This window comes from Microchirus variegatus (genome assembly GCF_963457635.1).
Source record: "Microchirus variegatus genome assembly, chromosome: 17".
NCBI classification, from domain to species: Eukaryota; Metazoa; Chordata; class Actinopteri; order Pleuronectiformes; family Soleidae; genus Microchirus; species Microchirus variegatus.
This window is the reverse complement of record NC_139818.1, coordinates 11301210-11326332: the sequence shown is the minus strand read 5'-3', so window position 1 is coordinate 11326332 and position 25123 is coordinate 11301210. Positions and strand designations below refer to the sequence as shown.

At 38.5% G+C, this 25123-nt stretch overlaps 4 protein-coding genes across 7 annotated transcripts; 3 read left to right on the top strand and 1 right to left on the bottom strand.

The window, feature by feature from the left end:
- Window positions 1-731: 731 nt before the first annotated feature.
- On the top strand, window positions 732-6826 carry LOC310939225 (catechol O-methyltransferase domain-containing protein 1-like). Of its 2 annotated transcripts, none has more exons than XM_083903915.1 (7): window positions 732-878; window positions 2442-2563; window positions 2700-2805; window positions 3403-3521; window positions 4368-4422; window positions 6279-6412; window positions 6501-6826. In XM_083903915.1, the coding sequence occupies exons 2-7, from the start codon at window positions 2462-2464 to the stop codon at window positions 6651-6653; spliced, it is 669 nt and encodes a 222-aa protein (XP_083760041.1). In that variant the 5' UTR covers window positions 732-878; window positions 2442-2461; the 3' UTR covers window positions 6654-6826. The 2 variants fall into 2 exon arrangements, with proteins under 2 accessions (XP_083760041.1, XP_083760040.1); XM_083903914.1 differs by lacking the exon at window positions 732-878 and adding an exon at window positions 1064-1184.
- Window positions 6827-6936: 110 nt separating this feature from the next.
- On the bottom strand, window positions 6937-18727 carry LOC310938990 (sphingomyelin synthase-related protein 1-like). The gene is made up of 15 exons (XM_083903657.1): window positions 18602-18727; window positions 16188-16763; window positions 15570-15665; window positions 15306-15423; window positions 15060-15210; window positions 13864-14163; window positions 11740-11805; window positions 9373-9444; window positions 9203-9252; window positions 8849-9001; window positions 8712-8764; window positions 8396-8623; window positions 8024-8180; window positions 7756-7813; window positions 6937-7653 (listed from the first exon to the last, which is right to left on the bottom strand). The coding sequence occupies exons 2-15, from the start codon at window positions 16742-16744 to the stop codon at window positions 7562-7564; spliced, it is 2151 nt and encodes a 716-aa protein (XP_083759783.1). The 5' UTR covers window positions 16745-16763; window positions 18602-18727; the 3' UTR covers window positions 6937-7561.
- A 452-nt stretch (window positions 18728-19179) lies between these two features.
- Window positions 19180-19918, top strand: LOC310938989 (dual specificity protein phosphatase 13A-like; the record flags this gene model as incomplete). Its single annotated transcript, XM_083903656.1, has 3 exons — window positions 19180-19316; window positions 19400-19617; window positions 19725-19918. The coding sequence occupies 3 exons, from the start codon at window positions 19180-19182 to the stop codon at window positions 19916-19918; spliced, it is 549 nt and encodes a 182-aa protein (XP_083759782.1).
- Window positions 19919-21887: 1969 nt separating this feature from the next.
- LOC310939432 (dual specificity protein phosphatase 13A-like) lies at window positions 21888-24913 on the top strand. Of its 3 annotated transcripts, XM_083904188.1 has the most exons (4): window positions 21888-22083; window positions 22296-22333; window positions 22430-22513; window positions 23010-24913. In XM_083904188.1, the coding sequence occupies exons 1-4, from the start codon at window positions 21956-21958 to the stop codon at window positions 23222-23224; spliced, it is 465 nt and encodes a 154-aa protein (XP_083760314.1). In that variant the 5' UTR covers window positions 21888-21955; the 3' UTR covers window positions 23225-24913. The 3 variants fall into 3 exon arrangements, 2 of the variants coding, with proteins under 2 accessions (XP_083760314.1, XP_083760313.1); XM_083904187.1 differs by having other exon boundaries at window positions 22296-22513; XR_014593048.1 differs by having other exon boundaries at window positions 21940-22513; window positions 22740-23153.
- The last annotated feature ends 210 nt before the right edge of the window (window positions 24914-25123 follow it).

Here is a 25123-nt window from a genome sequence, read left to right as displayed (position 1 = left end):
CGTGATATAACTTATCAAAGTAAAGCTTGTAATGCATATGAATACACCAAATGTTTGCAACCACTTCAAAAATTGCATTAAATTAAAAACAACAATAACCTCCAAATTACTTTACAGCTATTTCCAAGAAGGCATGTGTGCTTCATGTACATGACAACACTGCCCCTCTCTGTGTGAACATGTGTATTACATGCTTCACATCGCCTCTCAATTTGTCACATGATTCTACCATAAAACGAACACAAGAAAAGAATTGTGTTTTTAAAGTTTGCATTGTTTGCATGGTAATCTTCCACTTCAAAACACAAAATACATGATGTGACTGCATTTTACCCACTCAGCCTGCTATAGAAACACAAGTAAATGATTGCTGCCTCCATAAAACAAGAACCTAAAGGCTAATTTTAAGGCGACAAAAATGTAAATATATATATATATATATATATATATGTATTTATTTATACATATATTATTTATTTGTATGTGTAGTACACACATTCACAATAAAAAAAGAACACATTGGTATTTCTGCAAATAAATATCACAAACTGGACCTTCAAGACTGGAAGAACTGCACGTGTTAGTTTTTTTTTATCCTTAGTCCTACATGTTACTACTTCACTCTGTTCAGATGCACTTCCTATAAATCCCCTGAAAAATATTAGTTGGACACGTGATTTGGGTCAACAGTGGGGATCACATCCTAGTCCTATCATAAGAAATGCAGCAGGCCATGTGACTGTCATGAGGTTCACTTGATTCGCTATGTTTTTATGCTCCAGTTAACCAGGAATTTATCCAGTCGCCCTCTCTCTCTCTCGCTGACACGCAAAAACAAACCCACAACCTAGGATTCTATTCTCAGACACTGCTTTGTGGTGAGTTCATTTACAGTTAGAAGTTTTCTGTTGAGCTTTCGTTCTGTTGAGCTTTCGTTCTGCAGTGGGTGTTGGTGTCTCTGATATGAAGCTAGCACGATGGTCACTTTGAATTGCAGCGGAGCAGAGTCTCTACTCTTAGTATTACGGTTTTGCAACAAGGAAGCGTCCAGCTTGGTGGCCGCTTAAAAAACGCGTTTGTCACAATAATCAGAGTCAAAATGACGTTTGTTCAGAGCATTACTAAAGAGGCTTTGGTGGGATCCATTACACTGGGGGTTGTTTTTGTCACCGGTTATGTCTTAGGTAAGAGCGAACGCGTTTTGACCTGTAAATGTTAGGAAATCATTGCTACACCGATGTAACCTGTGAGCACGAGTATGTGTGTGTGTGTGTAGATATTTTGTCAATTTACATGATCACATATTCAGAGGCAAAACTGTAGTTTCACAGAAGACACAGGCTGTTGCATAATTGGCGTACTGTCCAAGTACTTTCTGTACTCGCATACTTGGGAATAGAAACGACCACAGAGATTTAATAACGCTGCAAGTGGAAATCCAGTCGAGTGCAGATCAGGGTTTATCGCGTATATAATCTAAACCACGAATAAACAGGTCAGTCCATTCTGTTGAAAACAGTTTCGTATGATATACAGCAATTGTAATGTTTAACTGATAAAAGTGGGTCGTGAGTATCGTCTCTCAGACTGTGACAGATTAATGTGCCACTCTTGTTGCTGTTCAGGGATTATGTCGATTAAGAAAGATACGCAAGTGGTGCAGGATTAAGATTCGGATTCCGAATGAATTCCACTGCGGTTTATGGGAAAGTTATGTTGCAGGAAAATGTTTTTAAGTTTAAAGAAGGAAGGCAACTAATTATTATTTTCATTACTGATTTATCTGTTTGATTGCTTTCTGAATCAATCGATCAGTAGTTCATCTGTTAACTGCATAAAATACTGTAAAATGCCAGGGTCTGTTTCCCAAATCTCCAGACTTGAGTAGAGAAACCAGAACATACAGCATTTGTTTTATTTTATTAAAGAAAACCATGGACCTATTATTTGATTAATTTCTGCAGCCTGAACTGACTCAGGCAACTATGCAGTGTCATGCAGCTCAGTCAGAATTTGTCATCAGTCATCATAGATAACAAGTACAGAGGGTTCGGATTATGGTCCACCCCTGTACAAAGTCCATGTCTACTTTTACCTTCCAGCTGCAACCATCTGGTGAATAATACATCAAACTATAGTATAACCTCAAATGTAGGCACATTTCCCATAAGTGTATCGGTCTACAGTTAATCATTGTTAAAGATGTCAAACTCTATTGTTTGAACATTTCCAGTATTCATTTGTTTATCTGTATTTGCTGTTGCAACAACTGCATGTCCTCAATGAGATCATTAAGGTTAATCTGATGCAAATCACAAAATACATTGACCAGGCAAAAAAACTGACTTTGGTTTCCTTAAATAGAACTGGATGGTAGTTTTCATTGATTGATGTGCTCTAAAGATCTTTATAATTGTTTCATGGTTCATATTTGTCCACAGGGAAAAGGAAATCTTACAGAATGATCTCCAAAAGTCATTGCGGGGGAAAAGATGACCCTTTGCTGCAGTACGTCCTCAATCACTCCTTGAGGGAGCATCCAGTCCTGAAGAAACTCAGACTGGTAAGGATATCATGGTATCTGGATTAATGTTGTGCTCTGGCACAATAAGGCACCCATTGTCATACCATGTAATCATGTTTAATAGTGTCATTATTTGAAGACACTATTTTAAGTGGTTTCTGATTGTTGCTTTCAGAGGACAATGGAAGACTCCATGAACGTCATGATGGTCGCCTGTGAGCAGTCCCAGTTCATGGCTAATCTGGCAAAACTAATACAAGCCAAGAAAGCATTAGAAATCGGTAAGAGCATTAAGTTTCACATTGTATTGGAATGTCCTAATTAGTTTTTCATATTGTAATCGCTGCTTGCCTGGATTTATCAACTGTGTATATCTCAGGCTTCCTCTTATTTAGTACTGTATGCTTTTGAAAATGTTTAAATCATGACTTGCAATTTAACTTCAATCACCAATTTTATGTCAATTTTGCAAATTATTTTCCCATTGACAGGAAAATAGACAATTAGACACAAGACATGAGTGGACAATGCAACTGACAGCTATTATTATCCAATAAGTGGTATTTGCAAATCGCAAAAATCTCAAGGCTTCAAAACTCAGTTTATTTTGGAACCAGAAGACTGTCCACTTTTTATGTGCAGTCTGTGGTCTTGACGACAACACTACCAAAGTGCACAGAAGGCTGATATTTCAGACGTGAATGAAGAAACCAGGGTGGTGAATTCTGGTTTCTTGTATATCTGCTATTTAAGATTCTTACTTTAGAAAGGACACCAGAGAACCTGGTTACCTGAGGTCATGTATAAAAACGCTGCTTGTACAAAAACATATTATCATTCTGGATTAGTATTGTACCTCCACTGTTTGTACTTTGCAGGAGTATACACAGGTTACAACACACTGAGCATGGCACTGGCTTTGCCAGACGATGGAGTTTTGGTGGCATGCGATATCAGTGAAGAATACACCAGCATTGGAAAGCCCTTTTGGAAAGAGGTACAACCAGTTAAGCAACTATATACCGTATTTTACGCACTATAAGGCGCACTTAAAAGCCTTTAATTTTCTCAAAAAACGGCAGAGTGCCTTATATATGGATCAATTGGTAAAATTTGACTTTATCTGTTTTGTTGACATTCCCTTTAGCACAGCTCCATCTAGTGGATGCATAATGAAACCCCAGTCAAACGTTTGACTGCAATATCTTCTATTCTATGCGCCTTATAATCCGGTGCGCCCTATATATGAAAACAGTTCTAAAATAGGACATTCATTGAAGGTGCGCCTTATAATCCGGTGCGCCTTATAGTGCGGAAAATACGGTATGTGTCATTACTTGTTAGAACACTGTGTATTGTTTGGTTCAATCAAAAGCCGATCGTGCAGAGAGGGTTTCTATGCAACACAGACAACAGACACACTGTAGCTGTTTGAAGGCATGTTTGGACGGCATCTGCATGCACAAACCTTCCTTCAGTCATCTTTGATGCTGAAAAGGACTTCTCTGTCTTACAAAAACACAACCAATCACAAAACCGAAAAGAACCCAAATTTATCAACAATTATTGTGATCAATGACTGATTGAAACAACGTTTGACAGTTGCATAACAAAGGTGCAAAGTCCCAATCAAGTCTCCACAGTATCCTTAATGTTATTCAGTTGCCAAAGTAAACTTTCTGCTAGTGTCATTGCAGTTCAGCACACCCATGATCATCTAAAACTGCATTTAAAAACATGATATAATGTCTGCAAATACCTTTATTAAAATAATCCTTTTATAATCCAGTTTCACCTGTCAAGACAGACAACTTTTAAAATATTAATTTCTTCTTATTTACAGGCTGGGGTTGAGAACAAAATTGATCTACGCTTACAGCCAGCATTGAAAACACTAGGTACAGTAATATTTCACTTCTCTTAACTCTGTTTTTCTTCCTTATGTTTTGATTTCCTGAAATATTATCAGAGCCGGACAGTAACGGAGTATATTTACTTTACTTAAGTTACAGTAAAGTTCAATTTTGAGGGATCTGTACTTTACTCGAGTATCATTTATGGGGAGTACTCATGACTTTACTCAAGTACATTTGAGAGGCAAATATTGTACTCTTTACTCCACTACAGTTCTATCCATAATCGTGAGAACCTGTTACTTTAAAAAAAAAAAAACAACTCCATGGTCAGATTTAGTTGAGAGACGAAACCATGGATGAAACGAGATGTCACACATACACACAGTTGTCGCACACAATTGTTAGCTGAATTTTCTTTTCTGATATCTCACATTTATGTAAGCCGAGTATTTGTTTTTATGTTCTGGAGTATGCTGTGTGTTTAACACAGTCAGATTCAAATGTGGATGCAAAAAATCTATTAAAACTCTAGCAGAGGTTTGTCAGTGTTGCCATTGTGCTATTGCCTTGTGGGCAAGTGAGAAATGTTAAATAAAGCAACATGGTAAAAAGATGAAAATTACTTGATTTTACTTTCAATTCCTTGTACATTCTTCAAGGTATTAACATTAACATTTTTCACAACTCCATGTAGGGCATTTCTATATGTAAATGTAAGCAATGTGGCAGTAGTAATGCAATATTTAGAAATGTTGATACTCAAGTACTTTTCAAAACAAGTACTTCAGTGCTTTTTCTTAAGTAGACATCTGACTGTAGTACTTTTACTTGTACACAATATACAGTCCAGCATGTTAAAACGGCCACATACACTTTTTAAGGATTTTTAGATATTTTAAATGTAGTTTTGACTAGTACAATCAAAGTTGTAGATATCTTGAAATAACATTTATACTTGTAAGAATGTCATTGCGGATAACTTTAATTACCATTACTAGTAAGAATAAAATTTTGACTAGGAGAAATGCTATTATGGCTATCTAAAATGTAATTACAGATAGGAGTGTGTTCGATTAAATGTTAAAACGGCTTGCCGTAGTGTTTGGTAAATTGTAGAAGCCGACTTTTCTTATTTGGACACACCTGTCAGGCCTATCACGTCACTTACGCAATTTTAGTTTAAGCTAAGCTACCGAAGTGCTAATTAGCACAACAACCGAGAGACACACACACACACACACACGGTCAACAGGTTTTAACCCAAACAATGTAACACAAGATGCGCGAGGTTTAGTTTAATTACCTGCATTCTTCTCGACCCTCCACCAAGATGCACTCAGACGTCACGTGTATGCATTTTTAAAAAGTCTAATGCTAAACGTAGCTGTGTGGCGGTGCTAAACGGCGTGACGACACTGAATGACGTCACGTGAGAGCGGTAAAACTCGCGTATGTTTTGAAAAAGTTAGGGAGCACGTCGCACTTTTTTGTTGTTTGACAGGTTACGGGAGTGAAGTCTCAGGTGCAAGTAATCTAAGTACTAATGAGGGATGGGTTCCATTTAGCTTCATCAGCGTCAGGATGCATACTGGTTCACTGGCACACTGTCCTGACTGAGATGAACTGGACAGCACCATAGTTATACGTGATAAGTAACACCTGTGTGCATGATAGTGTCTTCTTAGATTTACTTATCTTATGTTTTGTATGAGGTGCTATGTTATACTAAAGTGGTACTAAAAAAAAATTTAAATAAAAAAGGAAAACTTTTGCATTTATTAACATGCCTGTAATGAGCTATGGGCATTGTTTTGACTGACCGAATGCAAATGTTTGGTAACAAACAAATATCACAACCATCATGTGAATAATCTCTCTTTCCTCTCATTTTCTTTCAGATGACCTCCTTGCTGCTGACCAGGCAGGGACATATGACTTTGCCTTCATCGATGCAGATAAAGTGAACTATGAGGGCTACTATGAAAAGTCACTGCAGTTGTTGAGGAAAGGAGGCATCATTGGGATTGACAATGTAAGAGGTCTTAATGTGTTTATTTTCTGGATCTTGCAATATAGTACCATGTAGCTAATCCTATATAACAACTATTCATTTTGTGCAGGTGCTGTGGGGAGGAAAGGTTATCAGTCCGACTCCTGATGATGCAGACACTGTGGCCATCGACAAGCTGAACAAGAAGTTGCTCGGCGATAAACGCATCATGCTCAGCATGCTCACAGTTGGAGACGGGCTCACAATTGCTATCAAATTATAGAGCAAGCCCTCTAATATGTCCAGTGGATGAATAATCTGGGATATGTGTGATCGTAGCTGACATACATAGGTGTTGTACGTGAACATGGTACTGGAAGTTTATGTGGCCTGACATCACTGAATTTTTAAGTCATTTTTTAAAGTCAGTTTTTACAGTGCGTTAATAAAACTGAATAAAAACAGATTTTTGACCACAGCATTACTGAACCCAACATATTCAAATCATTGCCAACATTTGCTAAGGGCTTATGGTTGATTTTAGGGCTTTATTGCAAAGGTTGACACATCAGCATACAAACCACTACCAGATCAAGTGTTGAAAACTGATTGATACACACCAATATTCTTACACTCCTGTGACACTGAGGAAAAAAAAATTCATAGTTTTTCACTTGCATCGTAAAAGCAGGCATTTTTAAGGTGGAGGTTAAACCTCATCACATGGCACAGTTGAGGTTCTCTTGGCAGAAAAATAAAAGTGAGCCAATCTTGAATAAGCATAGTCTGTGGATATAATCCATCCACTAAATGATGAATAAAATGTGCAAATCACACAAAGGAGAGCTAAAGTAAATGCAAGTGTACAGTGCAAACTAACAGCTCGATATTCCATTTTATATTGTCACATCTGTTTTCTTATAACCATTCCCGGATTGTTATCGTTCCAACACCAAGAGGAGAGTTTTTCTTTGATTACAGAGAACAAAGCGGCAGGAGGACTTAACAAATGATTAGTTACTTTAATGACAATGAAATCAGACTTGTTAAGTTTCCATCTTGACAGTGTTTGGGAACTCATTTACTGTTTTACTTGGCTCTTTCATCTCTTAAAATTCATGTTGCCACCCACAAAGGAACGCTGAGGGTCAGAAGAAAAATATTCTCCTGATGAATCGGCAGAGCAGATCATCAAGCCTCCAACTCCAGGCCCAGACCGAGTTTGTGACCACCCGCGTTGAAATTCTTCACATCCACAAGTGAAGAGAGGAGGAGTTTGATACCTGATGTACAAAGTTGAAATGCATTCTTAGTAAAACCACAGTCGACAATGTTTAATTCTTTTGATGCGTTTCAAATTTTTGTAATATTTTTTTTTTTTTTACCAGGCCGCAGAATCTGGGAGTATCCTATTCCTACCAAACCGGCATTATCCACCTTAGCCTGGAGAAAAGAAGCATTGTAATATTCAACAAGACAGCACTGAAAACAAACAAGTGGATCCAGATCTACAAATAAAAAAAAAAATCCAGGCAAACAAAAAAATGCAAATACCAATTACATGTTCCTTAGCAAATAACCAACGTTTAAATGAAAGTGGAACAAATCAGTGGGATATTTTAGAACAACTGGGAGGTTTTAAGCAGCACTCACTGATACTGAGGCACTGGAGTCCAGCTGGTATTTGGCAGCAAGTCCAAAGAGACTGCTGCTGCTGCTGCTGCCTGCTGTCCAGGCAACATTCACGGCATGCTCCAGTTTCTCGTTTACCTTCTGGTAAATGGACCCACTAAACTCTGAACCATTTTTTCTGAAAGAAAGGGACCATTTCACTTGCATGTATTAAAACCGACAGAAACATACAAGATTAAGACATCAATGCATGTTTTGTAGTTAAAGCTGCAGTTGACAATTGATAATGAATTGAATTGAATGTAATAGATATTTTTTTATCCTTAAAAGTTACATACTACTATTTTAAGATACTCATCCTGCACGGTTTGAATATATATTTGTAAATCGTACATATTGGTGTGGAGCTGGAAGTCCCCAGTCTTGTAGCCAAGTGCCAAGTTGTTTTGGGCCATCTTAGATTTGGCTGAGTCAAAGGTCATCTGGTAGCCAGCCAACCAGCCCTCATAGCCGCCCACTGCTGCAACATGAATGGTAGGACCAGCCAAATCTAAATCTGCATCAAGACCAACATTGACATATTCCTTTTTATAAGCCGTCTTGATCTTGCCACTCTTTTTGCTGCCGAGAAACAAAAATAGTATTTTTTTAAAAATCAATAAAAATTTGATAATTTCACAATTAATATGCAGCATAAACAATGTCATACCCAGTATTTGGTGAAAATGTTGTGTCAAAACTCAGTTTCAGCCCGTGGGTGATCTAAAGGACAGCCTTTCCATCAGTCACATTTCATTTAGAGCAGTGTGTCATTATGTGGATGATCAGCAGCATCACAGTGTCTACCTTATCCTCGACACACACTCCTGTTCCAAGTGTGTTTTCGGTGGTCCATTTCTCTGTGAATGTCAGCCCAAATTCAGGCCACTTGTACTTGGTTTCCAGGGATCCTGTGACCTTGCTGTTGTCAATGATGGACGAGCCAGAGGTTTTAAATTCCTAAAAGTGACAACAAGAGAATTCTTTTGTATTAGAAAACAGTACAGCTCTAACAAGTTCATGAGTCGCTAAAACCTGAAATGTGTCCATCGATATGGCGCCTGAGAGGCAACCAAAATGTATCATGATCTCGTCCTTATTGTTTCATATTCACAAATATCTACAACACTGCCGTTTATGTAAGGTAATGATGATACTCACCACTCCACTTAAAGTCTGTGTTTTCACATCAAGTTTAACCAGTCCAAAACCTGCAAATATACACACACAGTGCAGGAATGATGAAACATGTTAAACAGCCAGCCTCTCCCCTCAAGGCCCATAATGAACCTTATGAACATGAACGTGCATTTTAATTAGTTTCTTGTTACCATATCCTTTATTGAAGACATCCTTTGCTGATTTTCCTAGGTCTGCAAACGGTGGAGGAATAGCCATGGTGCCTGGAAGATTTTTTTTTAAATAATCAAAATGTATGTAGAAATTGTGACATCCATCCATCCATTATTTAACTCATCCTCAAACAGCAAATCCCAACTAACATTGTTTGCGATGGAGGAAACGCCCTTGACAGGTCACCTGTCCACCACAGGGCTATCACACAGTAACAACCATCCACACACACCTATCGTCAATTAATGTCTCTGCGGTTGGAAACCTCAGGAATGTATTTGTCTGGGTCAGACAACTATGGTACAACTTATTTCTGTTCCATCCAAATAATTGGTATTGAGTATTATATGTATTATAACTATCTTATTATGTCCAAAAACCAGGTTTTATCCAGAAAAGGTCAGACGGTGTACATGAACATTTTTCAAAGTCATCAAATATTTTTGAAAGCCATTAAGGATCTGCAAAGACATCAAAGCACAAGAAGTCATTCTCTGCTCCCAAACCAGTGGCGATGATGCAGTTCATAGTGAAAAAGCTGCCAGAAATTATGATTAGAAGAAGCAGAAGAAGATGGAAGACATGAGGAAATGGTCACAGACTTCCACTTCTTGAGAGTCAATATCATGGAGGACCTGACCTGGCGCATCAACACCACTGGGCTAGTGAAGAAGACCCAGCAGAAACTTTATTATGTTATTTTATCACTGCTCAATTGACAGTATTTTGACATACTGCCTCTGTGTTTGGTTCACGAGCTGCACTGGCACAGAGGGAAATGCTCCAGGGGGTCATTAAGGCCACACAGAAAATCATCAGCTGCCCTCTTCCCTCTCTTTTCTTATCTCAATAGTGACTTTTTACTTATTTGATGATCATTTTGCACTGAACAAGGAATGCACTTAATTGTGTTGTACCTGTTACAATGACAAATAAAGATATGCTATTCTCAGAAGACATAGCTGTGCATTCAAAGGGGCTGATAAGTGCTCATAAATGCTGCCCACTGTTCCTCGTGTGTTTACAGCTGGTGTGTAAGAAAGGGTGGGTTCCACCCTCACACCCACCCCCCTGTCTGGCCCGGTCCTCCCACACCACCTAATAAATATATAAATCAATAAAAAATACATAAATAGCAGGACGGGCATTACAGTCCTGTAATTACTCGCCCTGCAAACAGCAAAATCTGTTCAACACCAACAGACAGTCAACCATAGTGCATGCCCAAGGTACTGGACAGGACAGGTTAAAAAAAAAAAAAAAAAAGCAAGGGTGGGTTAAATGCAGAGGCCAAATTCATGACCACTAATTGGTGTGTGTGCAAAAAAAAAAAAAAAAACCTTGCTGTGAGATGACAGGGTGAAGTAACTCACACGCACATGTCAAAAAAACTCTCTTGCACTTCCTGGTTGGGCATACAGGAGTGGAGTGGTTAGAGTCCCTCTTAGATACAGAGAGACTAAGTGTAACTCAACTGCAAACAACTGCAAATTTCCATAAGGTGGTTTCATGAGAGAAAGTTGTGAGGATTAGTTTGCTATTTATTATACAATTACAAGTTATATGTTGATTGCTTACCATAAATGACTGCTGTTAAAATGTGACAGTTAGGATATTTGATTTTTCACAGTCAGGTTGATTCTGTTTTAAGCACAAAGTATTTAAATAACATTTGGACTGCTTTATGGACATCAAAAGAATCAAACACAAAGTATGTTCAGTTTCTGTGATATGTGCACCACAGCTGCAACAAGGTGCATTCAAGTTTCACTCCTTAGGGGAGAATGTCATGTTGATTAATCCAGTAATTGTTTCAGTCCTAATCGAATGTAATCTTTAAACATCGTTTTATGCACTACAGTCCATATTGATGAATTGAAATGTGCTAATATCATCTGCAGTCACGACTCCTCCTCATTGTCAAGGTTAGACCAGAGGTTTGCCTGAATCAATCCACTGTCTGCTCAGTGATTAAGAACGTGTACAAATAAAAACAGATGTAGTCAAAACAGTTTTAGATGTGAAAGTTCCATAATTATTTCTAGCATTATTAATTAATATTAACTGAAATTACTGGCCATTTAATGCGATTCACACAAATGTGCGCAGTGTAAAACTGCTTGACCATATTTACTATTTACTTTATTACTGTTAAGAATGAATTAAATTAACTTTTAAAAACTATGTGAAGGAGTTTATGAGAGCAGCATAACCAACAGTGGCAGTGGGGGGCGTTTTCGAACTAGCATACATGCTAATATCATGGGCGTTTGTTAGCTATCTTGAGGACATTGCAACACAATACAACATGAATAACCTCAGTAATTATACGGAGTGTTACTTACTCGTATTACTGTCGTTGTTGATTATGTTGCTCTCAACTTTTGAGAATACGCGGGACGACAGAGAAGGTAGTTAAGGCAGGTGTAGGACGATATGGAGAAGCCACTGCTGTCAATACTTTCATGACCTGACCTCGGTACCGGTAGGACCCCGAATTATAGCTGTTCATTTTGTGCCGATCTGGAATCGGAGCGAGATTATACTTTTTTGTAATTTTGAGTAATGTGTTTTGATTTTCTTTAACTTTGTTACCGATAAAAAATGCTTTGCTATTCATTTGCGAATTATTTTATCGTATTGTATGGGTATTTTTGTTTCTAACGCGTGCCGGCAAGAGGATAAACAGCTAAATCCCTATAGCACCCATGATAGCACCAACCTGCTAATGTAATGTTCATAATACATACATGGTAATGTTCAACTGAACTCTCACCGTTCTCGCTGAATAATCAAATTAATTACAAAAAAACCCTGCGAAACTTTAATAGTAATATTAGTTTTGTATTTCAAAGATATTCACTGGTGTTAATTAAATAAACAATACATATAATAAATGTTGTGATCAGTTCCTTGGATGCTAACACAATTAATCAATTTAAAATTTCATACCCCATGAGAGAATTATCAGAAACGGCTAAAAAATGTTTTGCAAATTTTTAATTTCTTATCGTTCATGATTACACTCAGTATTCATGTACAAGAAACATATGGTTTTGCAATGGGGGTGCACAAGGCAGAAATGTTAGAACTCAAGTCTATGATTTCAGCACTTTAATGATGTCCATGACTGGAAGAGACATGAAATGTGATATGAGGCTTTGCAGGAGCAGACAAACATAAGAGTATCACAGCTCAAACAATTGTCAGCTTTATTCAGAATACTTGTGATCTTAACATGCTCTAATGACAAAATGACAACAGCTAACTGACCCGTCAAAAGTTCAATCAATGAAATGTCGAGGTCCACCTGAAATCAACAATAGTCTTCAATAGCACATTGTGTTTAAAACAAATACATCATTAAGAGCAACTGTAAACATTTCTCCATGAGCATGTTGCTATAACTGTTCATGAAATATAAAAATACCTATCAACATTTACAAAATGAAATAAATTAAAGTTAACAAATACCTACAAATAAAGTTCCTTTATTGGAACCATTACTTTAGATTCATGTCAAAGTACCAATATTTGAAAAATTTCAAATTAGATACTTGTACTTCTCCATTAAGAGAGAAAAAAAAGCACAATACAACTACAAAACAGTAGACATACACAGAAAACTATGATAGTCACAGTCGTTGGCAAATAAATTATATTTAAGACAGCTGGAAAAAATATTCCATAGTTTTTGGCCAATAAACACATTTCTTGAATGCATTTTGTGTGGGTCAATTAAATAGAAATACTCCATAAACAGTAAAACCAGAGTTGATGCAAGTTTACTTGGTGACGAGCTGTGGATTTCTGTCATCAAAATATAAGTATGGCATCAAGAATGCAAATGGAATTCAAAACATCTGCTGCTCACCAGGATGAAAAAAATACTATGCATACAAACATCAGTGTAAGATACTGTAGCTCTTAGACATATTGCTTTGAGAGTGGTCCACATAACAATAGTTAGATCAATTACAAAGTGATAATCATGAAGATCCAAACTTTGAACCCTTGAAGATACTTGAATTGCAGAGGAAATAATTGCTGGAAAGGATTCGGTACACTGCTGCCTGAGAACATTTATTTGTACCTTCCTAATAATAATAATAACATCAAAATAAAAATAATGAATTGAATTGAATTGGGATGTACCCCCCAAAAAAGAAAGAAATCGTGCCGTATACGGCAAACTTTTAAGAAAAAAATGCTTAACCAATTATTGAGATGATCTGTATCTCCACGGCTCAGTTTTTAAATCAGTTTTGTGAATTATGTTTAATCTTCCTGAAAATGGTGAGAAGCAAAACAAGTTAGAAGATTAGTCCCAGATTAGAAGAAGGTAATGGCGGTGTATCCCATCAGGCAACAGTGCTGACAGGATTGGCCACTGTTGGCAACTTCACAAAGCAGACCAAACACACTGGTTAAGGTTTCAGACAGTCCAGCTGTAGGGCTTGGTCTCTAACCAATAAGCCTCCTCATCACAACAGGCCAAGCCAGGGGCCAGCAGTACTCGTTGGGTACGGGTCCGTTGACGTTGCACTCAAAGAAGGAGAACATGGGGAACCAGATGCGAGCTCGTCGACTCTGCTGGTAGGCTCGAGTGTTCGCTAAAGTGTGATAGTACAGGAAGAGTCTGGTCGTGATATAGAAGGCGATGAACACGTCGATGGAGTAGTGTTCATGGGCAGCCAGGATGAAAAAGATGCCGAAAAGATTGAGGACCCAGGAAAGTGTGTGAATGAAATTCCAGCTTCGAGGCGTGTCTGGGTGAAAGACACAGAAAGAGCAGGTTTAGTTTTATTTCGGACCAATTCAGGCTGTAGTTAAATATGAGCTGTAATACCAAATAAAAACATTGTGTGGCAGCAAAGGGACAATTTTACCAAACACAGTAGCTTCCTCATGATTAAATATTTCAACCATGTTTCACAGGGTTTAATAACAATTCAGGATTTCCCATGATGATTACGAAGACACATGAACGAAATCTGCAAGGTTACTCAAGTCTGCAAACCAAAAAAAGGTTAATGGATTAATCAATTAATTAATTGTAAACTAGTTTTAGTCAAGATTTGATCAGTTTGCCTATTTTTTTAATAGTTAAAACAAGCTCTCTCAGTTTGCAGCTTATTCCCAGTGAAATCTTTTTGGTTCCCTTTCTCCATCTGACAAAAAAATCATTAAAACTTTTCTTAATTTAGGTGTGTGGACTTTGAGAACATAATAATTTCAAGGTCTGGGAAACACTGATCAACATTTTCTTGTACTTGATTAATTAACAACATTTCTGGCAGATTAATTGATTATGAATGTCATGATTTGTTGCAGCCCTCATATGTTAAATGTATGTACAACACCAAATAAAAAATATTGTGTGGCAAAAAAAAAGGAATCTAGAAGTCTTTGTGAACAAAGGGAGTATTTATTTTTAAATTATGCTTTTGTAGATCTCTGACAGGAGATTTAGGTTAATGCCTCAACTGTTCCTTAATTTGCAAATAAGGGTAATGGTCACATGAGAATGTGTCAGCTATGAATAAAAGGTTTAAGGGGTCTATTGAAGTATAATGTTAATTCTGCCTCCACTGAACGTTAAACACAGTGACAAAAATGAGCTTATATGGATCACAGCTTGACAAAATAAACAGAAGCTACTCACACTCTGTGACGAAGAAGTTGAGCATGGTGAGGACCACAGTGTGACCACTGAACATGTAATCACCACATGTATGCACTCCTGTCAGGGTCATCCCGAAACCACTCCAGATGGCTACAGCTCGCTGCAGTTTGGCCCATATGTCACCGTATATCTAGGACAGGAGAAGAGGTGAAGCCATCAAATCTGTGGGCTTTTAAAGAAACAAAATGCTGTGCTGTTTCTGAAATGAATGTGTGGGTGCATTACCTTTCCTGAGCACTGCAGGTGCTGCCCTGGCACTGACAGGGAGGTGACAAACATGGTAATGCAGCGCAACATGAACACCGTCCCCATGAGGCTGCACATCCTCCGCAACAGGATGGATCTACAAGTAGTGATTAATAATAACATTCATCATTCTGAGTCTTCCTGTTGTTGATTCATGGGAAACACAGTGGGCAACCCACAGAACAATCCCTGCACTGGCAACACTGTATTCATGTGAATGAATGACATGGCAATGGCTTGTACCTGTGTTTATGCAGCAGCAGAACAAGCAGCCAGATGTTACAGAGAATCACTCCACACGCCTCACCCATGGCAAAGGCCCAGGGTATTCTTGGCACGCTGTTGAAAGGGACAAAGGGACAATGAATAAACGATTTTTGCAAATAAATACAAAATTGCCACTACTTTGAGGAAAAATATTAAATTACACTTTCAATAATAAAGAATAGAGACACCTGAGACTGCCAAACTTTTAAGGTTTGTAAACTGCCCACATAACTTGCCTAAGCAAGTTTTATTTGACCTCATCAATACTTTAAATTTCTGTGAAATTGGCACTCTCAAGAAGCCAAGACATTAAAATGTTCAATGCTTTGTCTGCGGCAAAGTACATTGTCGTTTAAAAATAAAATAAAATAAATATATATATATATTTATTTATATATATGTCAACCATTTTTAAACTGTCCTGTATTCCTGACCCACCAGGAATACAGGACTGTCATATAACCATGCTACATGGCACTGCTGACACAAGACTCTGCTGCACTTCTCTTTGTCTGAAGAAGGGCTTCAGCCCAAAGTTCACCTGGTCTGTCATAAAGGGCTTTTTCTATGTGCAACCACTGATAAAACACCCACCTGTCTAGGAAAATATCAGGCAGTGGAGGGTATGTGCGCATGTCAGGCACCCTCTCATGTACTATGACCATGACAAAGGATGTGAACCCAAACACAATCACCACATAGATGGCACTAAGCACGGTTTTCCAGTACTCTGGATCCAGGCGCCTGGTCTGCTGCTTGTACTTTCCATTTGTATACTGGTGATACTCCTCTCCCACTGGTGCTGTATCAGTGCTGTCACAGTCTCTGCCCTGGTCACCATTACACAGCCAGTCCAAACTGCCTCCAGAGCCTGAGGGAGAGTGGCCCTCAAAGGGAAGACCCAACTCTTCCAAGACATCCACATTCTGCTTCTGAAGTTTACGGATAGACACCATCAGACGCTTGATGTCCCCCAGCACCTTGAGCTCCAGAGGTTGCGAGCGGAGGTCATATTCGCTGAGGGCGAGCAGGCTGGTGCCGTCCAATCGGTGCTTGTTGCACAGCAAGTCCACATACTCGTAAAAGCCCTCTTCCTTCAGCCACAAGGCAACATGTTTGGGAGTCCAGTGACGGACACTCAGATGGGTCATTTCGTCGTCTCTCAGACAGCTGTAGTAGAAAAGAACATCAGTATTAACAAGTGGAACTCAAACCACTTAGTGCTCCTTCACTGTCAGTATCAGTTCCTTATTGACTTCCTCTCCAACAAAAAAAGGAATCTTTCAAGAAACTGCATATTAAACATAATACTCTATTTAACCCGTAAATGGATGGATAGGAAATCCATAACTGCAACATAGACAGAAAATTTTTCCTTTGTAGAAAAAGTTAGAAGTGATAAACAAAGAGAAGCTGACTCTAGAGCTTTACAGGTATGCAAGACTTTCACAACTTGAGCAAATATATGAAAGAAACAATGGCAAGGACTCGCAATAAATTTGCAAAGTGGAAGTTAACCACACCCTATAGATGTAGGTAAAATAGCAGACAAGCTAAACTTAACAGGAACTCTGATTTCTGTGCTAGTCATCTTTCAATCTCATTATTATCAGACAGTCTTATGCCCCCATTCCTAATGTTGGGTTATTTTTTAACTGGCAATCACCTCTTTCTCTTAATTCTGTTCCAAGGATTACCTTGGTTACTAATACGCAAACTGAAGTCCAGATCCAGACACCTTTTATTTATTTATTTTTTTAAGCTATGCAGTACATTACCACATGACAACACACAGCCAGTCATAAGTGATTTGGAGCCACACTCGGTGCAGCATGTCTGCATTGCTGAATGTTATTTTGGGTGAGCACACATGATTATAGCAGTCACACAGAATGAACTGTGCTGGCTTTCCTGGGATCCAAATTCCTAGTCTATTTTTTTTACTTGTGTTTCATAGCAACATAAACAGAGAGAATTACCTTTCACCACAGCTTCAACATTGCAAACAGTGTAATCTGTTGCATATGCTCCAAAAATAATGCATCCACCTCCTGTTTCAAAGTAAAAGCACTCTGCCATTTCAGTTACGTGAAACTATTCTGTTGTGAAATATTGCAGGACCAATAGAGATGCATCTTCACACTTAAAGAGCTTCATACTTCATAGTATTATCAAAGGCAAATACATTGTTCCTCCTTAAATAAACAGCTGTGATGAGCAGGAAGGAAAAATTGATTTATAACCAGAGAAAGTTAATTACACATGAGACCTGAGAAGAGGAATAGGTGACACCCAATCAAAACAGAGAAAAAGTTCTAGTAAACATAAAGAAAAAAAAAAGTAAAATAACTAAATGAATATGGTGTACGAGTTTATAACAGTTTTTTTGTTTTTGTTTTGGAGGCCTGTTTTATTTTTCACCTGACAGTAGACAAGAACATTTTTATATCACCCATCCACTTCAAATTGACGTTAAATAACAATTTAATCATAAATGTTTACGTGCAGATGTCAAATATAGGACACGACAAATCGTGTCATAAAAATGACGAATTCCACGTCATTGAGTGATCCAAGCGCGATCTAAATATTTGATAATACTTGATATTTGATATACACGCATATATGTGTATATATATATATATATATATACACACACACTGATGAAAATAAAACCCACATAAAATGCCACTGTGACGTCTGTCAGCTGTCATTCACGCCCACCTCTTCTAATCTAAATCGCTTAATATCAATGAAATGGGCCCCGGAGCTACTGCTAACTTCTTTCCCCTGCTTCTACATCACCTCTCTGCTGTGGCAGCCATCAGTCACACACGGTGTGTGTCACTCATGGTTTTCCTGAGGTTGACCTGAAAGCGAACGAGCGCATCCTCCGCTGCTGTATCACAACCATCAAGACCAGCAGGCTAATTCAGCCTCAGCTAACGTCGGCTAACTAGCATGACATTTGTTAGCTATAATGCAGCGTGCGCGTCACGTTTACTCACCTGAGCTGAAATTTGACTGAAGATAATACGGAGGCGTACTGATTCAGCTAGCTGCACGGCATTGCACATACGCCTGGGGACCTTTTAGCTTTAGCGGTGATGGTAGGGATTCGTCGGGAGTCATTTTGCCCTGGCTTCGCGCTCGTTAGCATGTCTATTAACAATACCAGGCTGTAACCTCCAGAATAGCTGCGCACGTAAAATTTGCTACACAGCTTCTTCGCTCAACCGGTGCATGTGGCTCTAGCTGTCCAACAATGACACCTACTGGTGAAAACATGGAACCGCATGGTCTTCAAACGTGCACTCTTGGGATTGTTGTGATGAAGATACAGAATGTTTTGTTTGTTTTATGTAGCTAAAAATGCAAAATCACGACCTGAAAATATACACAATAATTTAAAGGTGAGAGGTTGACTGGCATTCAGTATATAGGTCACTAGTTTAATTTTAGCACAGGAGCACCTGTCCCTGTCAGTACCAATATTATTGTAGTAAAGGCTCAAGAGGGTTGGAAAATAAATTTGGGGAGAAGAAATGATGTTGTTAGTAGTAGTTAAATGTGCATGCGGTCAGGAATGAATGATCCACAGGATAGTAACACAGGTTTTCCTGGCACTCCTTCTGTGAAAGATTTAGTGAAGGTTTTGTATGGTGGAAAAAGGTTTGATAACCATGTGGATGAAGTTTGGCCCAGCCTGTTCATTGGTGACATGTAAGTCCAGCACATTGTTCTTCTTGACATCTTATAAATAACCTGTTTCTTATAATAAATGTTGTATCCTGCACTGAGCATAGGTCAGTTGCCAATGATCGCTACAGTCTGTGGAAGCTCGGAATCACTCATGTTTTGAATGCAGCCCATGGGAGGATGCACTGTCAGGGGAGCCATGACTTCTATGGATCCACTGTGGATTATTATGGAGTGCCTGCAGATGACTCACCGACCTTTGACCTCTCTCGCTATTTCTTTCTCTCGGCCGATTACATTAAAGATGCACTTAACACGCCTGGAGGTAAATACCACCATGTTGCTTTAATATCACTAATTTCTAATGTTTAGACTACACTGAATATCATTTAGCCCACACTTTCCACTCACTGCAAAGTTATTCTTCTCCAGCTCAGGTTTTTGTCCACTGTGCAGTTGGAGTCAGCAGGTCTGCCTCCCTCGTCCTGGCATATCTAATGATCCACCACCATTATACACTATTAGAGGCCATCAATAAGGTCAAAGAGCGCAGGTGGATTTTTCCAAACCGAGGATTCCTCAAACAGCTTCGTGCTTTGGACATGAAACTACGCAAGACATCTTGAGAACACTTAAATCAGAGAAAAATCTGATTCAATTCTTATTCTAATTGACAGTTCTTTAAATGTCTGTTTCACACAAGACAAGTAAAGTGGAGGGTTTGCCATAGCGAGATACTGTTCAAGAATGTTATTGCATGTTATGTAGTTTTCCTTGATGGTGTTTTATTAAAACATTAATCTTTAATTTTAAATCCCTCTGTACAACACACATTGTTATTTTACATGTACTGTGTATTCATCTTATTTGATGTTTTTGTTAGATCACTCACAGTATTACTTAATTTCAACAGCCCCTAATTTAGTGTTTGTGATTGATTAACTTTGAGATTGAGTAATGCATATTACTAATTTCCAACAGCCATTACCCATCATATAAACCAGATTATACGCTTGTTTCCATTAGTTCCATTTATTAACATTCTTGACAACATTTCTGAGAATGATTTTTCTCATACTAACAAACAGCTGGTAAAAGCTTTTCATTGACGTCGTAGTGGAAGAAGATTATAAAACATTCTTTTAAATTCCTTTCTCTAATAGCTTGCAAAGACATTTTACTTTTCTATACACAATGTATTATGTTTATATACAGTGTATACATTTATACTCATTTACCCCACCGGGATCAATTACCATATGTATTTGTGACTGTGACTGCATACTGCATGTAAATGCCTCATATAAAAGGACACATGGATTTAACCCACGCGCCAATGTGATCATCGCCGCTCCTTGTAATTAGCATACTGCCCACATACATGTGTGCTCACACACTTCAAAGTGGGACAGGGAACATGGTGCAACATGATACATGTCAACATGAGCTTATTTGCATTTAGCCCAAAGCGCTATGCACAGCCTCACAGAGTCACTGTCATGGTCATTGATCTTTTTTCTTGGTCTTGTACAATGAGGGTGACCTATCAGCCTCATCTCTGATTCCATAACAGGGGGAAAAAAAAGAGGGTCATTAATCCACACTGGTGTCATGTTCATAGAGCTGAAATATGAATTACATCTTGCCTGGATCTTTACTGAATTCATTCACAATCTCTGTATTTACATCTTAGAATTGATGTGCTTTAAAATGCTTTGGAAAAATGCTTCTTAATTACAGAGTGTAACACAACTCCACACACACAGGATTTCACCTGTAGGTATGAATCTGTTTCTGCCAATTATTATGCACATACCCAAGAGGCTTTAGCGCTCTCGCTCTCTTTCACACACACACACACACATCATGGTAGGTTAATCAATAAGCAGAAGCAAAACTTCAGATAATCAATAAGTGTCTCCAGGTCAAAATGACCCGCGGACCTTTATTGACTCATTTTCTATACAACGGTGTGTTGACATTTTACAATACATGATAACTCCCACGTTTGCGCACGTACACATTTATGCCCCCCAAACTAAAGAAGTCATTATGTTTAATGGCTTAAAAGTGAGGTTAATTATGTTTTCCTTCAGTGTAGAAGCTGAAATGTGTGGAATTAACCTGGAACAGAACAGCAGGGTTAACAGATATTTACAGCTGTGCGAGTGCTGTTTGATGTCATGTGCAGCCAACGGGCAACGCTTAATTCCCTCCCCTTCTTCTCATTCAATGTGCTTTCACAAGATATTAATGTCAGAGCGGTGAACTAGTTGCGTGAAGCTGATATAGTATTTCTTTTTCATTAATACTGCACATGGTGTGTGTGCACTTTCTCAGTGTAAGCAAAGTACTCAAAAATGTTTCTCCATAATTACATCCAATTATCACTGCTTTAAGGAATGATTCATCTCTGTTTTCAGGCTTATTAAATTAGAGTCCCACAGCAGTGTATAGAGAGCAAACTCTGGGGCTGCACAGATTGTTGTTCTGCCCTGTACACGTAAAAGAATACACACTAGGTTAGGCACTAAATTAGTCCAGTGACAGCAGATAAACACCTGCTCATACACATCATTCTGAGCCGGCGGAGACGGGAACTGCTTGAATACAACAAACCTTCGGACCAGGATTCATTCCAAGAGGGCGGATTTGGACTCAAAATGTCATCTGTCAAAGGCAAGAGAAAAGAATATCTGACTGTGAAGGATTTACAGAAGGTTTTGGACTCCTGCAAACTCCATCTTAATCAAGTTGACGAGGTCTGGCCAAACATATACATAGGGAACGTGTAAGTATACGTTTCATCTCAAATTTAAACCAGACTTTATGAGTTTGCCTTGGAAGGGAATGTGAAACGTAATTTCAAACAATCTCCCAAGGTTATTACCACTGCCATGCAGTATTGCCTGCCAAATGTTGTATCACTCTGACATTAAAACTGCTTTGATGCTTAGCCTTGACATAAGTCTTGAACTTGTCTCTGTCTCTTTGTCTTGCTAGGGCAGTAGCCCAAAACAAGGCTGCCTTGCTGAAATTAGGTATAACTCATGTATTAAACGCTGCCCACTCCAAGAGAGGCAGCGCAGGGAACCAAAGCTTTTATGGCAACGACTTTGTGTATTGTGGCATTCCAGCAGATGACTCGACACACTTTGATCTGGATGTTTACTTCCAGCCTGCAGCTGATTTCATTCATAAAGCTCTGAAGTCAACTGATGGTAAGATGACACCCGGCTTCTTTTTCACACAAATTACCTTTGTTTTCATGATAGAATTCAGTGTTTACGTGAACGTATTAATGTTCTGTACACGTGTCGTATTTTTGTCCATTATATCTTTTATTTTCACCGTGCTGCCCTTTCAATGTCACCATCATCTAACACCATGTATTGATGTGTAAGTGTAATTTAAGCCTGCAGTATTAATAAGTGTCTTACCTTGCAGAGTTTAAATCTATAATGTGACCATGGCACCTTTCAAACAACCTATCAAGCAGAGGATGAGTTGGGATTAAAAAGACCAGGTCCCTTCTGAAAAAGGAACCTTAAATGAACAAAGGCGATGAATTGTTGGCTCTATTTTTAGCTCCCAGCTGGAGAAAAGAAAAGCCACACAGTGAGATGGGCAGCCATGTATGATATTAATAAGACTGAGGCCTCACTCTAATCCCTCCTTTTCACGCCTCCTCTTCCCTTCTTCTTGTCTATTTCTCAGGGAAAGTTCTGGTGCACTGCATCATGGGAATGAGCCGGTCCTCGACACTGGTGTTGGCGTACCTCATGATCTACCGTCAGCTCTCGCTCAAACGTGCTCTGCAGAAGCTGATCCAGAAGAGAGCCATCTACCCCAACCGGAATTTTCTGGCTTTGCTGTTGGATCTGGATCTCCAGCTGACAAAAAGAAAAAAGAAAACGTGTCAGATCTTGTAATCGTAAGACGAGGTTTACAGTTCTTTAGCCACATGTAGGCGTGGTCTCTATAGGGATGAGGATAGTGCAGGCCATCAATCCAAGACTGACAAAAAACCTTGTTCATCTAATGACTGAATTACAGTTTGCTCTGCCTGTTAGCGTGTTAAATATATGACCTACTAACCCTCAGTTTGACATGAATATGCTTGATGTTTAAAAAAAAAACAACCATATTCATCTTTTTTTATTCTATGAAGCAACATGTCAGCACATCTTGTGTTTGCATGAACACGCCAACATTCGAAGCAAAGCATGACGGCCAAGTGACACATGCAGTGGAGGTCGTCCAGTGTCGACCAAAGTGCATCATGGGTGTCAGAAGTTGAGAAATGTTTTACTTTTTTTTCTTTAAGCTCAAGCTCTCGGACACGGTTGACCTGAGGAAAGTTTAACCAAATCTGAAGAGCTGAGAGTAAAAAAAACCAGTTTCACACTTTAACACTTTATCAACATGGCCTTTGCACTATAGCGCCCCCCTCAGGCTGAGCTAAATTTGACTCTCCACAGATATTCCAGTTCTTTTGTCTGGTTTGCAATGGGCTGCATTATCCTCATGGAGCCACTAACATGGCTTTAAACATTTCTTTCTTTTTTTCTTTCTTTTTATCTTTTCAAAGATTGAAATGCTAAGAACAAAGAACGTCTTAAAGAGACAGTTTTGTTTGCACATTTTACTTAGTTTAACCTTCATTTAACTAGAAAGATTGAGATAGATTGGTTACAAATTCAGTTATGTAATATGCAAAACATATGTACACGAGGAAAACAAAACTTTGAATTCTGTTCAAACAGCTCATCATAATGTGAAATGAACACAGAGACACTGAGAGCTCTGAAGATGTTCTACGTCTTCAGTTATGTTTCATAATTGTAAGATTTGCCTTTTATTTGTTATCCTAGCAGAATGGACCAAATGTCTCAACACGAAGGATAATATTTTATCGAGCAGAAAAAAAATTGAAATGTCTCTGCAAGAAGAATGTTCAAAGTCAAAATGGGAATCAAACTGCTTTATAGTGTTTCTTTGGTGTATTTGTCCTGCTATCTGAGCCACTCACTACTGTGCATCAAAGGCATCTGGTTTTAGTTTCTATAGAGGAATTACAGATGACAGGCACAGAGAGGAACAAACATGTTTATATTAGAATGTGACAGCAATTTCTACCTGTTCTAAATGATTACAGCCTCATTATAACACACACACTAAGAAATCAAAGTACGAGACTGTACCTAAAAAGGTACAAATGCTTTGTTGCTCCAGTTGTACCCTATCAGAGTACAAGCACTACCTTTAAAATGTATACCTGCCTACCTGCCTTTGATTTCTTAGTGCACACACACACACACACTTTCACGCACACAAACACACATTTGTATTGTCAGTAGAATCAACATTTAAATGAACACAATGCACATAATCTCTCAGATTATTGTCACAGAGATAACTGTGATATCGGAGTTCTTCTATGGTTATTTTATTTGGATATGAAGGAAATGTTTACGTGGTAAATAGAAATGTTCAACACTTGTATAATAGTTTTTTTTTCATATTCACTCAGTCCTCATATCTGCAATACCCTTTTTTAATGTTGGTGTGTTTTTGAACTTATTAAACATGTCCCATGTTCATTAAATGCTATAAACTTATATCACTTCTGTTTTTTTTTTACTGGAGAGAAGAATCTCAGTGTCAGTTTTAAGTTCACTCACAGCAGCAGCAGCGTGGTTCTTATTCTCCTGCTTTTAAAAAAAGCAGTGTCCTTTCCTCCCTCCAGTGCTGGCAGCTCGAGTAACCTTTAAGGAATGCGGGAGATGATGCCAGAATTATTTTGGGCCGAGATTCAGATGTTAAAATAG

Bases quoted from the DNA above. Each gene is read 5' to 3' on its own strand.
- LOC310938990 (XM_083903657.1), bottom strand. From the start codon at position 16,744: ATGACCCATCTGAGTGTCCGTCACTGGACTCCCAAACATGTTGCCTTG. The intron at 15,666-16,187 runs GTGGGTGTTTTA...CCCTTTCAACAG, and splicing joins CCTGATATTTTCCTAGACAG to CGTGCCAAGAATACCCTGGG. The intron at 9,253-9,372 runs GTAACAAGAAAC...GTATATTTGCAG, and splicing joins TGTCTTCAATAAAGGATATG to GTTTTGGACTGGTTAAACTT.
- LOC310939225 (XM_083903914.1), top strand. From the start codon at position 1,100: ATGACGTTTGTTCAGAGCATTACTAAAGAGGCTTTGGTGGGATCCATT. The intron at 2,806-3,402 runs GTAAGAGCATTA...TGTACTTTGCAG, and splicing joins CAAGAAAGCATTAGAAATCG to GAGTATACACAGGTTACAAC. The intron at 3,522-4,367 runs GTACAACCAGTT...TCTTATTTACAG, and splicing joins GAAAGCCCTTTTGGAAAGAG to GCTGGGGTTGAGAACAAAAT.
- LOC310939432 (XM_083904187.1), top strand. From the start codon at position 21,956: ATGTCATCTGTCAAAGGCAAGAGAAAAGAATATCTGACTGTGAAGGAT. The intron at 22,084-22,295 runs GTAAGTATACGT...TTGTCTTGCTAG, and splicing joins AACATATACATAGGGAACGT to GGCAGTAGCCCAAAACAAGG. The intron at 22,514-23,009 runs GTAAGATGACAC...TCTATTTCTCAG, and splicing joins AGCTCTGAAGTCAACTGATG to GGAAAGTTCTGGTGCACTGC.